The 17257-nt window shown below is 36.4% G+C and overlaps 1 protein-coding gene across 7 annotated transcripts in view; it reads right to left on the reverse strand.

Moving 5' to 3' along the window:
- WDPCP (WD repeat containing planar cell polarity effector) overlaps positions 1 to 17257 on the reverse strand; it is a 607526-nt gene that overhangs the window by 262756 nt on the left and 327513 nt on the right. For all 7 annotated transcript variants that reach the window (XM_053200664.1, XM_053200665.1, XM_053200666.1 and 4 more), the window contains 2 exons: positions 16362 to 16432; positions 16006 to 16065 (listed from right to left, as the gene is read on the reverse strand). In XM_053200664.1, the coding sequence (XP_053056639.1) occupies positions 16006 to 16065; positions 16362 to 16432 (131 nt within the window). The remainder of the gene's footprint in view (positions 1 to 16005; positions 16066 to 16361; positions 16433 to 17257) is intronic.

A 17257-nucleotide genomic window follows, 5' to 3' on the forward strand; every position in this document is an offset into this window, starting at 1 on the left:
AACTTAACATACCAGGCACAGTCCCTGCCCCCACTTGGAACTTTTAGTCAAAACAATGAGGCAGATAATAGTTAGATGGTCACACAATAAAGGTAGAACTGGAACCACAATGAGTGTCAAGAAGTACCTGGTCCTGTAAAAGCACATAATGGGGGACAGAGCTTGTCAAGGAAGGTTTCCTTAAGGAAGTGATAACTGGTGGTCTGAGATGGAAGAAGTGCCATCTCAGTAGCAAAGGGCATTTTAGGCAGAGCTAGGAACAATTTGTGCAAAGGCCCTGAAGAAAGAGATAGCATGTAGAGCATGAGGGACTGACAGAAGCTGGGTATGGCTGAGGCACTGAGATGTTTTCATTTTGTTTTGTTAGGACACTGAGACTTTAAAAGAGAATATAGTAGGGGATGAGGTAAAAAAGGTAAGTAGATTGGAAACAGTTCAGTTTAGCCTTCAAGAGTGGTGTGATGCAGTAATTTTTAAAATTCCATTTATTGATTTAATTTTAGAAATGAATAATATATTCATGTAGTTCCAAAAGAAAACAACAACAAATTATACAGAGATAATTAAAAGTCTTGTTCCTTTCTCTGTACCTTCCCACCCATACTCCCCTACCCCTGCCCTAGTTAATCAGTTTTCAGTTTCCTATCTATTCTCCAGAGTTGTAGAAGGGTTTTAAGCATGAGAGTTACTGGTTTGCTTTTAAAAATCATTTTGGCTAAAGTGTGGAGAAGACTGATGGGGAGCAAACATGGAAGCAGACAGAACACTTAGGAAGTGTTTAAGCAGTCTAGAAGAGAGGTAAAGTAAGGTAGCTTTGACTAAAGTTATGAGCAAAGGGATGGACAGCGTCCGGCAGATGTGAGAGAGATGTAGGAGATAAAATCAATAAGAATAAGAGTTTAATTAGACATGTGTGTGTGGTGGGAGGAGTCAGGTAAAGAAGACAATCATTTGAGGAGTGCCTGTGTAGCTCACTCAGTTGAACATCGGATTCTTGATTTCAGCCTGGGTCATGATGCCAGGGTTTCAGCTCAGTGCTGAGTGTGGGGCCTGCTTAAGAGTCTCTGTCTCTATCTCTCCTTCTGCCCCTCTCCCATGCTCATGCTCTCTCTCTCTTTCTCTCAGAAAATAATAAAATATAATAAAATAAAATAAAATAAAATAAAATGAAGAGGATAATATCGAAGATAAACAGCTGACTTCCAGCATTCTGGTTTCTAAAAGTGGATGGAAGGCAGAGCCATTCACTGATAGTAGAATGGCAAAAGAAGAATAGATAAAGGGCTCGGGGTTCCATTTTAAAGATACTGTGTTTGGGGCTGCCTGGCTGGCTCAGTCAGTAGAACATGTAACTCTTGATTTTGGAGTTGTGTGTTCAAGCCCCATATTGGGGGTAGAGTTTACTAAATAAATAAATAAATAAATAAATAAATAAATAAATAAATAAATAAAAATTTTAAAAAGATACTGTTTGAAATATCTTTGATGTACTCAAGGGGAGACATCAAATAGGCAGCTAGATTTATGGATTTGGGGCAAAGGGGAAAGGTCTGAGCTCTATAAAGAAGCCACTGAAGCTATGGATATAAATTTGATTATCTAGGAGTTGAGAGAAGAGGAGAAAGGGCTTAGAATTGGGCCTTGAGGAATTCCAACATTTCAAGGAGACAGGAAAGGAGCATGGGCCTATAAAGAAGACAGAGAAGAATGCCACAGAGGCAGAAAGAAAATTGGAAGAACAAAGTGTCAGGAGAACAGAAAAAAGTATTTCAAGAACAAAGGAGTGGTCAGTAGTGTTAAGTCCTCTTGTGTATTTCAGATGATGCTTTCTAAAAAAAGTCTACTGCAGTTAGTAATGCAGAGATTTTTGCAACCTTAGCGGAAAGTTTTTCAGCATAATAATCAGGACAAAAGCAAAATAGGAGTTGGTTGAATGCTGGGTGAGCACTGAGAGGAAAGGGAGATCACAAATAGAGACAATTCTTTTGAGAAATCTGATTTTGAATGAAAAGGATAAGACCAGAGATGATTAAGACTTGTGTTTATTTGTTTTAAAAGAAAAGAGTTGCACTTATTTAATTTTTTTTTAAGATTTATTTAGTTTTGAGAGACAGAGAGAGACAGAGCATGAGCAGGGGAGGGGCAGAAAGAGAGAGGGAGACACAGAATCCGAAGCAGGCTCCAGGCTCCAAGCTATCAGCACAGAGCCTGATGCGGGGCTCAAACTCACAAACCGCGAGATCATGACCCGAGATGAAGTCGGATGCTTAACCGACTGAGCCACCCAGGTGCTCCAAAAGTTGTACTTATTTAAAAGCTGTTTGGGAATCACGGGAATCCCAAATAGCTAAAGCAATACTGAAAAAGAACAAAATTAAAGGACTCATATTACTTGATTTCAAAACATATTATAAAGCCACAATAATCAAAACAGTGTGATTCTGGCATACAGACAGATCTATAGACCAATGAAACAGAACAAAGAGCTCAAATACAAAGCCTCACAAATATGGTTAAAGTGATCTTCAACAAGAATGCCAAGACCACTCAAGGGGAAAGTTACTTCAACAAATGGTGTGGGGAAAAACTGGATATCCACATGCAAAAGAATGAAGGTGGACTCTTAAGCTACACCATACACAAAAATACCAAAATGGATCAAAGATCTACATGTAGACACAAAAGTATAAAATTCCTGGAAGAAACCATAGGGAAACAGCTCTAAGACCTTGGATTTGACAATGATTTCTTGAATAGGACATCAAAAGCATAGACAACAAAAGCAAAAACAGACAAATGGGACTTATCAAACCTTAATACTTTAGTGCATCAAAGTACATAATCAATGGAATAAAAAGGCAATCTGCACAATGGGAAAAAATATTTGCAAATCATATATCTGGTAAGGGATTAATTTACAGAATACATTCTTTAAAACTCCCATAAATCAACAACAACAACAAAAATCATATAACCCTTAAAAAACAGGGAAACAACCTGAAAAGACATTTCTCAAAAAGGAAACCATACAAATGGCCAAAAAGCATATCAGCATCACTAATCATTAGAGAAATGCAAATCAAAACCATGATGGGATATCACCTCACACCCATTAGGATGGCAACTATCAAAAAAAAAAAAAAAAAAAAGTGTTGGTAAGGCTTGGAAAAATTGGAACCCTATGCACCATTGCTAGGATTGTAAAATGGTACCATCACTATGGAAATCAGTATGGGGTTTCCTCAAAAAATTAAAAATAGAACTGTCTGATTCAGCAATCCCACTTGTGGGTATATATCCAAAAGAATTGAAATCAGGGTCTTGAAGAAGTATTTGTACATATTTGTATTTGTATTTGTATTCATAACAGCATTATTCACAAGAGTTAAGAGAAGGAAGGAATCCAAATGTCCATCAATGGAAGAATAAATAAAATGTGGTATATACATATATAGTGAAATATTATTCAACCTTAAAAAGGAAGGAATTTCTGTCACATGCCACAAAATGGATGAACCATGAGGATTTTATGCTAAGTGAAATAAGCCAGTCACAGAAAGACAAATACTGCATGATTCTACTTATATGAGATATCTAAATTAATCCAACTCAAAGAAGCAGACAGTAGAATGGTGGTTGCCAAGGGCTGGGAGGAGGGGGAAAGGGGATTTGTTGTTTAAGGGATGCAGAGTTTTAGTTTTGCAAAATGAAAAACTTCTGGAGATCTGTTTCATAACAGTATGAGTATATTTAACACCACTGAATTGTACACTTAAACATGATTAAGATGGAAAATTTTATGTTTTACCATAATAAAAATATTTTTTAATGAAAAAAATTTTAAGTTGATTCCAAAGATCCAGTTGATAGTAAGTTTAAATTTAGGTCTGGGGCACCTGGGTGGCTCAGTTGGTTAAGCATCTGACTCTTGATTTTGGCTCAGGTCATGATCTCACGTTCATGAGATTGAGCCCCACATTGGGCTCTGTGCTGTTCTAACAGCACGAAGTCTGCTTGGGAATCTTTCTCCCTCTCTCTCTGCCCCTCCCCAGCTGTGCACATGCCTCTCTCTTTCTCTCAAAATAAATAAACTTTTAAAAAAATTTAAAAAATTAAATAAAAACTAAAAATCAGGTCTGTGCCAGAAACCAAGCATTATATATATATATATGTGTGTATATATATATATATATATATATATATATGGAGTTTGTATATATATAGAGAGAGAGAGTTTATATATATATATATACACACACATATGTATATATATGTATGTATACACACACACACACATATATATGTGTGTGTGTGTGTATACATATATATATACATGTGTGTGTATATATATATATATTATATATATATATATATAAACTCACTTAATTCTTATAATAAACGTAGGAGTTTTTAATCTTCATTTTATAGTTAAATAAACTCTGGCACAGAGAGGTAAAGTAACTTCCCAAAGTCACACAGCTAGTAAAGCCAAGATTTGATGCCAAGAAGAATGAAGCGGTTTGTGCTTTCCATCACTATGCTACATATGAGCGAAATGACAATCATGTGGGTCCTAAGAAGGCCAGATGGCATGGGATCCAAAATCTAGGCCAGAGGCTCCCAAACTTTCTCAGTTCATGGCACCCTATGTGTCTCAGTAGTCATATGGTACCCCTAGGCCAAAAGAAATACCAGCAATTCCATTTAATAAAGCGATTCAAACAACTTAAGTATTTATGTCCCAAAAACTTAGTAGCCATTTGAAAACATAATATACAGAGATTGAAACAAAACAATTAATTCCTAATAACCACAATTACTAATAGGATGTGTACACTAACAGAAGTTGGGCACTACACAACTTCTCAAACCTTGAAATCAGATTGGAAACCCTCACACTCGCTCCTGTTCTATGTGAACTGTTGTGTGGTACGTGCTTTTTATCACAGCAAGTCCTGAAAAGCTGCCTTCATATAGCTAGGACATCCTAAAAGGAATGTGGCGCAATCTCATGTTGAGACCCTGCACTACCTGGAGCTACTTGTTTGTATAGTGTCTGACAGAAGTCTTGTGTTTTCTGTGAAATTCTTAAATATCCTGCAGGACTCCTGTGAATTCACTGCAGTCCCTAGGATGCCTCAGTGCAGTCTGAGAGCTATGACTGCTGTCAAAGTCATAGAAGCAGAGAGGCTGGGCCTTCAAGAGGAGTAGGGACTGTTCCTCTATTATGGCAGAAGGATGAGTACAGATATAAGGACATTTGTTTACTTAGCACGCAGTGACAACTTTGATCTCACAGTTCAACCTAGGCTTCTACTTAGATCAAGGTGACCACCAAATGGTAGGTACTTCCCTGTGAAGAGCTACTGTGAATATTTTATATGTAACACTATTTTATAAGAGGCATAGCTATAACTGCTTTTCATTTCATTGTCATTTAAGCAGTATTTGTGCTAACCTAATAGTTTTACTTTACTTTTTTTTAATTTTTTTTTTTAATTTTTATTCATTTTTAGAGAGAGAGACAGAGCACAAGCTAGGGGAGGGACAGAGAGAGAGAGAGAGAGACAGAATCCAAAGCAGGCTCCAGGCTCCGAGCTGCTGGCACAGAGCCTGACACGGGGCTCAAACCTATGAACCACGAGATCATGACCTGGGCCAAAGTCGGAGGCTTAACTGACAAAGCCACCCAGGTGCCCCTTTAACTTTATTTTTAAGTTAAGAGGTATAAATTACAACTTGGCAAAGGCATTTGATGCATTTTCTCTATCAGCTACACTGTCATATATATAACATTAATATTCTCAAATATCATGAATGTCCAGTTGCCATGTTCTGAAACCCAACCTTAGATGCTTGGTTTATACACGTACTTTTCTAACTGGTACATTCCAACTTGTGCATCTAAAGTTCTAAATTTGAAACATATTTTAAGTTTTTATATAAAATCTCAGTATAAGCATTCAAATATAATGCAGTAAATGGCTTCTCATGTGCTAGCAATGGAAGTAAAATTTTATTTTCCCTTTAAAAAGTAGATAAATGTTTGGCATGTGTTTGTTTCTATTTTGTTAAATATGAAAATCAACAAGAGACAGATAATTCAGATTTTGGAATTTGTTTAGCATTACATATATTTATTATTAACTATAACTGAATATATGAGGAAATTCATAGTCCTGACCTAGTTTCCTTTGGGGCAAAATACCCTGAAGCTTCCAAAACATTGTTAGACATGAATGCCAAGGGTGGAGGCAGGGAAACTACAAGTTTCTTTAAAGCAATGTTTTAAAATGAAAACAATTAATAAAAGAGAAGAAAGAACTATTTATGAAAATAACAGAAAAAAATGTTCATTGATGATACAAAGATACATTATTATTAAGATCAAAATTTTCTTTGTATCATAACCATGTTCTAAAACTGGGTTCATTCATACCTTACTATATTTTTAAGAGTAAATAATTACTGTATCTATGAATTATTGCAGGTCATCAAACTTTGCATTGAGGGAGTCAAGATACAAAGTAAGTTTTCTTTCTGTTTTTCCTGGAAAAGAATTAATTTTTTGCCTAAGAAAGAATTATTAAGGCATGATATTAAACTGACTAGCTGGACATTAACACGCAGGTATAGTGTTCTATATGTGCAAATATCCAGACATATGTTCTTATTTTTAACATAAATCTTTGTGGGTTTGATGGCCTTGGATATACAGCCCTCAGGGCTCCTTCAGGAGGAACGGAGGCTGTAAACTCGAGTCAGAGTTGACTGACAAAAGCTACACTTGGCCTAGGTGGCTACTAGCCAGTGTCTGAGCATGGTTGGGTGCTAGTTCTACAAGGGACTCCTCTAATGAGGAACTCTGGCTCACGGACTCCCCATTTAGCTTGGCTGAAACTTTCTCAGGACCATGCTGTAGCCTGAGGCTCTTTATACCCATTCTTCTCTCACTCCTTCTCCTTTCACAGGGTTCAGATCAGCATCCCAGTCAACAGATTCTTCCCACCTACTTTTCTCCCTTCCTCCTTTATCTTTCACATCTCCCCCATAAACCTCTTGCATTCCTAGTACATCTTCTTTTAATCTTTAATTATTTTTTAAGTGATCTCTATGCCCAATGTGGGGCTCAAACTCATAACCCCGAGATCAAGAGTCACATGTTCTACTGATTCTACTGACTGAGCCAGCCAGGCGCCCTCTTAGTATAGCTTGACATCTGCTTCTCAGAAGCACTATGGGTATGCTTTTAAAAGATTTAAATTAAAGAAATACATGTATAAATTATTAAAATGTCGAGGAACACCTGGAATTAAAACAAGCGTTTACTGGGGCACCTGGGTGACTCAGTCAATTGAGCATCTGACTGGATTTCAGCTCAGGTCATGATCCCAGGGTCGTGGGATAGAGCGCTGCGTCATCTGTGCACTGAGCATGAGCCTGCTTAGGATTCTCATTCTCTCTCTCTCCCTCTGCCCCTCTCCCCCCATTCGCATGCTCTCTCTAAAATAAAAACAAAAACCAAAAACTGTTTACTGCCTAATCCCACCAGAGCCTCTCATCCCATTTGCAAATGGGACCATTTTTAACTCTTATAGTAGCTCCTTCTGGTCCTATGCCCACATTTCTAAACAAGTTTTGTCACTTAGACTCGCATTCAGATGCATGTAACAAAAACCAAAAAAAAAAAAAAAAAAAATCATCACTTAACGGAATGGATTAGTTTTTCCTCATAGAACCAGAAATCTGCAGTTAGGCAGTCCATGGCTGATAAGGCAGGTCCATGATGTCATCAGGTACCAGGCACCTACTTTCTATCTCTCCCCCTTTATTAAGTGGCTTTTTGTCAACATTATTCCAGCAATCAATTCTCCCCTTTCCCTGAGTCAATTCTTCCCTTTATTGGATCACTTCCATTAGCATACCAACAGAAACAGAGGTTATTTGTCCTATCTGAAAAAAGAAATAACAACCTCTTTTGATTACACTTCTCCCTCAAGCTCCTGCCCCATTTCTCCTTTTTCCTTTGTAACATACCCCTTCTTACATTGTTAATTCCTAATTTCTCCCCTCCCATTTTCTCTTAAGTATATTCCAGTCAGGCTCCTGCCCACATCATCTACTGAAACTGCTCTTATGCGAGTCACTGATGACCTCCATGCTACTCCATCCAATGGTCCCTCTGAGGCATCTTGTTACTGGTTTCTTATATAATAGTAACACTTCACTTTCTTCTTGGAACCTAGTTTCCAGGATACCACACTCCCTTCAATGTGCTCTGTCTACTCCTTTTAGTCTCCTTGATCCATCTTTCCCTTTTTCTATCTCCAATCCCCAAATGCTGGAGGATTCCAGAACTCAGCCCTTTGGCCTCCTCTAGTTCTCTATGTACACTCACTCCCCTGGAGATCTTTACCAATCTCTTGGCTTTAATACCATCTGGTGGCTGCCTCCCAATTTTCTCTCTCCAGCCCAGATTTTTCTCTAAACTACAGACTACTATAATTAACTACTGGACTTCCCCACTTGAATATCTAATGGCCTTTCAAACACTGATGTCCAAAACTGAGCTCCTGATATTTCCCTCAAAAATGTCTCTTTGGAATCTCCTTCACCTCAGTAAATGGCAACTCCATTCTTCTATCTCCCATATTTGATCCATTAGCAAATTCTGATGGCTCAAAACTCAAAGTATACCCAGAATCTGGCCACTTCTCACATCACAATCACTATCATCCAGTCCAAGCCACCATAATTTACCTGGACTATGACAACAGACTTCTAATTCATCTCCCTGATTCTACCTTCACTCCCCTCAATTTGTTCCCTTCATAATATCCAGAGTGATCCAGCTGAAAAGTGAATTAGATCAGGTTCTTCCTCTGCGCAAAAATCCTTCAAGGGTTTCCCATCTCACTTAGAGGAAAAGTTAAGTCCTAACAAAGGCCTAGAAGGTTCTATATAACTAGTGTCTAATTGCCTCTCAATTCCTACTACTCTTCTCCTTGCTCGTTCCATTCTAGTCACCTTGACCTTTTGCTGGTCTTTAAACATGCCAGGTATACTCCCATCTCAGGCTGCTATTCCCTCGACCTGGAAACATCTCCAGCTGTCTTCCATTGCTTACTCCTGCATGTCTTAATCACATAATATTGCAGTGAGGCCTTTCTTGGTCACCAAATATCAGGCCCATCATGCACTACCATCCCCCACACATATCTCCTATCTTTCTTGCATTATTTTTCCTTAACAGTTTTCACTTTCTTACATACTCTATATTGTACTTATTAATATTTTCATGACTATTTCCCTACTGGAAATGTAAACTGCAGGAAAACAGAAATATTGGTCATTTTTGTCTGTTTTGTTCACTGGTATCCCCAGCACTGAGAATACTATTGGGCATATGGTAGATACATATGGTAGATACATTATATATATATAATGACTTGAGTGAAAAAAAAAAAAATGGTCAAAAGCAGACCCCTGCCCCTCAGGCATATCTCAGATCCAGACTAGAAGAAATCCAAGAACAGAAGCTGAAAAGGCACCTCACGATTGAGTCTGGCCCCTTTAATAAGCTTTCATGTAGATCCTACTGGTGACCTCTGCTTACTTTGGCCAGAGCTACTTCATATGGCCACCTCCAACTTCATGGGGAACAGGGTAACTGAGTACTTTAAACTGGTCACATTGCCACTGGGAATAACAATGTCTGTTCATAAAGAAAAATAGATATTAGGCAAGCAATTAGCAATGTCTTCCATATGTTATTTCTTTATTTAGTCACTACCTATTGATTGCTTATTATCATGAATCAAGATTTAATTCTCTTGTATCTTTTATCTCATCCATTATTCTTTAAAATTTTATATCAGATCAGATATGAGATTTATCAGTTCCTTTTCTTCCCTCATTCCAAGATTCCTAGTAGAACCTTCTGTCCCCTGCCCCAATTTGGAATAGTTGCTCTCTAGGTCTAAGGCACAGTTATCATTCTAAAGATTACTCTTCACTTCTTTTTTTTTTTTTCTTTTTTAGGTTTATTTATTTATTTATTTCGAGAGAGAATGCAAGTGGGGTAGGCGCAGAGAGAAGGGGGAGAGAGAGAACTCCAGCAGGCCCCACACTGTCAGCGCAGAGCCCTATGTGGGGCTCGAACCCATGAACCATGAGATCATGACCTGAGCCGAAATCAAGAATCGGCTGCTAAACTGACTGAGCCACCCAGGGACCCTCTCTTCACTTCTTTCTTATGTAAGATCTTCTGTTTCCTAAGAAGTCTTGTTTCTTGGTTTGTTCTGTTGCTTTAGAATAGCACACCTTCCAATAACTTCCTGAGAAAAGTACCCGGTAGGTAAATTTTTTTGAGAGCTAACAAGTCTGAAAATGTCCCTGCTTGAAAGACAATTTAGAATTCTACACATAGAACTCTAGGCTAAAAATCTCTTCCCTTCACAATTTTGAAAGCATCATCCCACTGTTTTGTCTTTGTGTTGTTGTTGGGAAGTCTGATTCCCATTCCTCTGTACGTATCTTATTTTCTTTTCTCCTCTGAAAGCTTTTTGGTCTTTGGTTTTCTAAAATTCACAAAATAGGCCTCTAATATTGATCTTTTTTCAGTCACTGAGTTCTTTCACACTGGAAATAAGCAGCTTCCAGTTCTTGGAATTTTTCTTGTATCATTTTTTTGTTTCTTCCCTTCTGTTTCCTGTTAATTATTTACATATTAAACCTTCCGGCCTAATACTCTAATTTCCTTATCTTCTATTGTCTACTGTTCACCAAAATGTCCTTTTGTCATTGTGGTCTGTGCTAGAGAGACATTTCAACTTAATCTTTCAATCCTTCTAGTATTTTTTTCTATTTATGCTGTCATATTGTTTAATTAATGTTTATTTTGAGAGAGTGCATGCAAGCAGAGGAAGGGCAGAGAGAGAGGTAAAGAGGGAGAATCCCAAACAAGCTCTACACTGCCTGACGCAGGGCTCCATCTCACAAACTGTGAGATCATGACTTGAGCTGACATCAAGAGTCAGACACTCAACCGACCAGGCCACCCAGGTGCCCCTGCTGTCATATTTTTAGTTCCCAAGAGCTCCTTCCCCTTTTCCCAAATATCCCTTTCTGAAAAATAGCTTCCTATTCTTGTTTCAAAGATGCAACATCTCCTCTTACATCTCTGTGGGGATTAATTTTAAATCCCCAAATTTACTTCTGTTTATTGCATTGTCCCTGATTCTTTATCTTTTGTTTGTTTTAGACTCAGACTCCTAGATCTTAGATTTACAGATGGAGAATTCCCTCAAAAGCATCATAATCTGTAGCTCTCTGGTTATATTTAAAAGTAAATCTCTTTAAAAATTTATTGGGAGCTTGTTATGCATTGGCAGGTTTATTAACTTATAACTCCACTGTAAGGAGATTGGTTGGCACACCTACCTTTTCAAAGGAAACTACCAAATTTGTTACTTGTATCCTTTGCTCTGGGCCAGCAGGGAGGGGAGGGAGGGAAGGAAAATATATTTTTTTCAGAGAAGGATCCGTTAAACGGGTTACACACAGACATATACCTAGCTGCTAGAGAGGGGAAAGAGCTGAGGAAGATGTCATCATTCCAGATATAGACTCTCACTTAATCCCCTTATTCTCAGTCTAGCCACCTCACTTCTACTGAGTATTGTGCTTAGCATCTTCAAGTCCAGAAACCCCTTGGCATGGTGCTTCCAGAAAATAATTATCCCATCTCATTTGTTCTTTATACAGACTGCCTCTAATTTTCCTGTTTTATCCTACATCTCACTCCCAGGCTAATGTCTATGCCTTCTCTCTAAACTCTTACTATCTTTTTACTAACCTTTACTTTCCTCTAAACTTTACTATCTTTTTACTTGGTATCCTACAACTTAGCACTCATCAGTGTCTTAGTGATTTCATGTGTCTATATTCCTTGACTAGGTTATACTGAGGACTCAGCCCACATCTTACACTTCCTTAGTGCATCCCATAATGGTGGCAGTCAATAAATATTGTGTGATAAGTTTTATATAAGTAATATGCTGTTTCTAATAGTTGTAATTTAAAGTCATCATGGTTTGCCAACTGTTATTTTATGAGAAAACCAAACTGATTTTCATACAATCGGATGAAAGGAAAGATCAGGTAATGATGCTATCAATTATATAACTGAGAAAATTATGATAAAATGAGTTCCATAAACTCACAATCTATCTGTGATAGGTTTAGAAAATAATTTGTGTTTTTACATAGCATGGCAAGTAATTCATTACAAGAACTAAAAAAAGAAAATTATCTTTTCTTGGCATTTTAAAATTGTACCTGGAAATGCAGAACTGCTATAGAAAGAAATCAGGGTAGAGCTGACTATATTGTATATTTTTGTAGTTGATTGTACATACACGATTCAAATAATTTAATCCAAAATCAACATGTGTGAGTTTACATCTATCTTAATAACACTGCTTTTAAATAATTATGCAATAACCTGCAAATATGAATGTGACTTGACTCACAATAATTTAACGAATTGAAAAATTCCACCATAGTGGTACACAATTTAATAGTCACTCAATGCTGAAACTATCATTCCCTTTGTAAAATATTTGTAAAATGAACAGTTTGTAAAATAGTTTAAGAAATTCAAAGCTGGAGGGAGGGGCACTTGGGTGGCTCAGACAGTTAAGTGTCTGACTTCGGCTGAGGTCATGATCTCACGGTTCGTGAGTTTGAGGCCCGTGTTGGGCTCTGTGCTGACAGCCCAGGGCCTAGAGCCTGCTTTGGATTCTCTGTCTCCCTCTCTCCCTCTGCCCCTGCCCGACTCATGCTCTGTCTCTGTCTCTCTCTAAAATAAACATTAAATTTTTTTTTAAAAAAAGAAAAATTCAAAGCTGGAAATTATTAAACACTTTCTTAAAATAAAATGATTTTAGAAGACAGCCCCCCAAAAAAGAGAGAGAAATATTTTGATAGCCAGTAAAACTAAAACTATAAATTACATCTCATACTTTTAAATGCATTTCAAACTAGGAATAGGCCTAGTTTGAAAAACCAACTTTAAAAAACAATTTTCCTACAAACATATATATAGGTAAGTCTTGATTTATAAACCGATTTGAATTTGCAAGTGGAGGGAATTATTTTTAAATGGTACAATTTACAGGTCACTGGATCAACAACATGAACTAAGTGTTGGTTTTTATGACAACTATAAAATCTCATTATTCAATAGAGGGGAAAATCCAAGCTCAAACTGTATCCTCTGAAATACTTTATGTTTCTGTAGTTGCCTTGCTAATTTCCAAACAATTGGACCTTCTGAAGAAATAAGGATCCCTTAAAAAGAAGAAAACCAAGATAAATTCTATAAGTCTTAAATTTGCCATTTTGGGGGGTAAAAATTTTATATCAGTTGAGGTGTGGCCACAGTCAAAGACTGAGAGTTCAACTTTATTAACACCAAGGTATTGAGGGAGTTTTTTCATCCCTTCTTTAAGAATATGTCGTGGTCAACTGTTGCCATCTTAGGGCTAAATATATGGAGAAAACTACTAATAGAAATTTAAGCACATGTTGTCTTTAGAGCCGCCACACTGGATAATACACAAAAAGGAGGACCCTAGAGTAGCTTGGGGAGCACTTATTTTGCAACTAATAAAAGGTTAAGGGGATCCTTTTAAAAATTTAGCTTGAACACAAAATTTTTAACTTACTGTAATATAAGAGATCTTTAGGATAACACACATACACATATTTTTAGAAGACTTAGCTCACAGTCTTGTTTAGAAACTGAGGAAGAGGACAGATAATGTTAGGAGGTCTCTCAAAGGCCCTAAAGATGTGGGGACCAATCTGGACTAGTGGGCAGGGTGGAGGTCAAGTTTTCTTACTAAAATAGATCATCATATCAAGAATGTGCTGGTATTAAAAGGACTATTTTAACTTATCAATCACACAAATAAACCACAAAATATGACAGAACATAAAGAAGGATAAATTCCATTGGAAATATTAAAAGTGACTCATTGGTACAACAGCCTAAGAAACCACTATTGTCAGTTTGATGTAAATTACAAAAGTTTATATATATTCTATCATGAAAATTCCTTTTCTGCATTGAATTAATTCAATAGTGAGGGATGTCCTTCTCCTGATTCCACCTATATACAAAACACACAAAGTTGCCTAAAAATTAAAATGCAGTAACGTCTATTTAAAAAGGATTGCCTATTGGGATGCCTCACTGCATATTTTAAGATGCCTGACATGTTCCAACTTACCCTATGCGATGGTAAGGGTGAGGCCACAAGACACACCTCTTACTACAGGTAGTAGGCTTGCCCTCCAGTCAAATAATTTTGAGCCTGCTTTTAAGGTGAGTAATGGCATTGAGAAGCACAATTTGAGTTGTATTAAGTTTAAAACTTTCTGGAGCATATTTTGTATTCAAGTCTTAAAGTCTGATTAAAAGTTTAGTGAAAACAAATTATGAGTTTTTACGTAATTTCACCCTTTGAATACATTCCTAAATCAAATTTAAAAAGCATTATGCTTCTAATAATATTAATTCAGCCTAGCAAACATGCTCTGGAAAATAATAATTCATGCCATTTGAGGAGGTAACTAAATAGTTACCTTCATGAATAAAAGTAGACTAGTTTAAACAAAAAATGAGGAAAAACTAGACTCCACTGAAATGATAGCCCATATTCAAATATTCAGTTAAGATATGTTCCTAATAACCATAAATTCAATGTTGTAGATTTATGGATACAGCCATGGGCCTAAACGTCAAACAAGAGTAGTCAGACCTAAAATAAATCACATTATAAACAAGTCAGTATTTAAATCCATACAGAATATTCAATTCCATAAAAGTTATAATTAGTAGTAGTACTCATGTAACTTCAATTACATGTATGAGTAGAATATAACTTAATGATTCTTTTAATCATAAACAAGTCTAATTTTTCTAGGCAACTAGTATTTCTTAAGTGTATAAACAAAGTTGAGGAATTTGTCCATTATTTTGTGATCCAAGGTCAACTAATTATTATGTCCTGAATCTAGACCCATTCAAGATGTAGCTCCTGTTGTCTAGGCCCAAACTGTGCTAACAGAACTTTCTGTAATGGAAATGTTCTGTATCTATATTGTCCATATGATATATGCGGCTACTGAGCACTTAAAATATGGGTAGTGCAACTTTAATTTAATTCTAATTAGTTTCAATTTATTTTTATTTATTTATTTTTTTTAATTTTTTTTTTTTTAACATTTATTTAATTTTGAGACAGAGACAGAGCATGAACAGGGGAGGGGCAGAGAGAGAGGGAGACACAGAATCTGAAACAGGCTCCAGGCTCTGAGCTGTCAGCACAGAGCCCGACGCGGGGCTCGAACTCAATGACCATGAGATCATGACCTGAGCCAAAGTCAGACGCTTAACCAACCGAGCCACCCAGGCGCCCCTCAATTTATTTTTAAATAGCCACAGTAACTGGTAGCTATGATATTAAACAGCACAACTTAGAGGGTTCAAAAAATAAGAGCAAATGTCTTGTTATGTTAGGTCTAACTCCAGTCCACTTGTTGACTTCCATAAGCATCGTACTCACAAATACGTGCTAGAGTGATAGGCCAAAAAACCTTCTGCCCTATGGTTTTATCTTCATTCAAAAATATGATTAAATCTATGCCAGTAAACATCTAATATAACATTCAGACAAATCCAAACAAAATATACCATCCAAAAAGATTTTTATTAGCATTTATAGTGTCAGTAAAACTATACTGACTAATGAGGCAGCCTGGTGGCCTGTGTCAATCTGTCTAATGTTAGTTCTAGAATGACTAGAATTCAAACTATGAAATATCCCCTCTTAAAAAGGTTTTGTCCATTACCTATCATAACACAAGAATACCAATTACTGCATAGTTTTCAGCTCCACTGGTTAAACACTGCAAAATCATGTCAAACCATTTTACCTGACAGACATATTTGTTCTTCCATTTGCTCAGCACACAGTGACTGCTTTGCATCAGCTCCTGAAGGAAACAGAAAAAGAGACAATGTAGTTGGCTATACACACTGTTATCAGTTAAAGTGTTTCTGATTCGCAAGCCAAAAAAACCCAAAAAAGCAAAAGTCCAAAACAAAACAAAACAAAACAAAAAAAAGATCAGCATGCCACACAAAGATGCAACTGTTTTGGAACTCCTCACTAGACAAAAGCAAAGCTATCATCACTAGGAGAGTTGATCCTTTATGAAAATTAAAGCTGTTGAAAGATGTTTTAAAATAGATTTGTTTGTTGCCATTTTTGAAACTTTTGGAAAGATACCTCCAACTCCTTGAGTGAGTCTCGAAGTTTTTCTGGGCGTCTATTTTTGAGTGTCCATGGATAATCTCGTGCTGGCAAATGAAACATGTACTACAGTTAGTTAAACATGATTTAAAAAGGAAACACTGCTGAGCAGTGTGCCTTGGGAGGATTAAAATAAAACACCTCCTTAATTGAGAGGAAGTGGGCTTCATTTCCATCATCAAATAACAGTCTTTTCAAAAGCTTTGTCATAGGAACAGGATTTTTACCACAAAACAATCTCGGTGATCATAATTTTATGATGACAACCAAAGTGGCTCAGAGAATCCCTGGGAAAGTTTCCTTGTCCTGTGAATCTAGTACCTAATTGTAAATGACCAACTCTTTGCCAGAGAAGTAACTTTTTCACATGAATAATTAAAAGTTCAATCCAAAAGAAATTTCAAGTAGCCTTCTCAAACCTAAAAATTCCTATGAGTGAATGAATATACTAAGGAAAGAAATATAAAACAAAATATGATGCACAGAATATAAATTTTAAAGTAAACATCACCTATTAACATTTTTATTTAAAATGATCCTCTTTAAAAGCTATACCACAATTCAATAATGATAAGCCTTTTTTTGTTTTAAATGCATTTAATTAAAAGAAAATTATTCTTTAGTAGAAACTCAATGTTAGCTTAAGACAAACTAAAAATAGTTTACTTAAAAGAATAACATGTTAAATCATTACAATGATATCTGTTTCATCAGGAAAATAAATTCATCTTTGAGTTCTCCTAAATAATAATTCTAAATAAAAGTTATATATATGTGCATATGTTCTGTATGCATCCTCCTATAATATGTAGTGTATATAGTATAGTCATTTAAATTTTACAGAATTACTATGTATCTTATTTCAGAAAATT

The sequence above is a fragment of the Acinonyx jubatus genome, chromosome A3 (genome assembly GCF_027475565.1).
Source record: "Acinonyx jubatus isolate Ajub_Pintada_27869175 chromosome A3, VMU_Ajub_asm_v1.0, whole genome shotgun sequence".
Taxonomy (NCBI): domain Eukaryota; kingdom Metazoa; phylum Chordata; class Mammalia; order Carnivora; family Felidae; genus Acinonyx; species Acinonyx jubatus.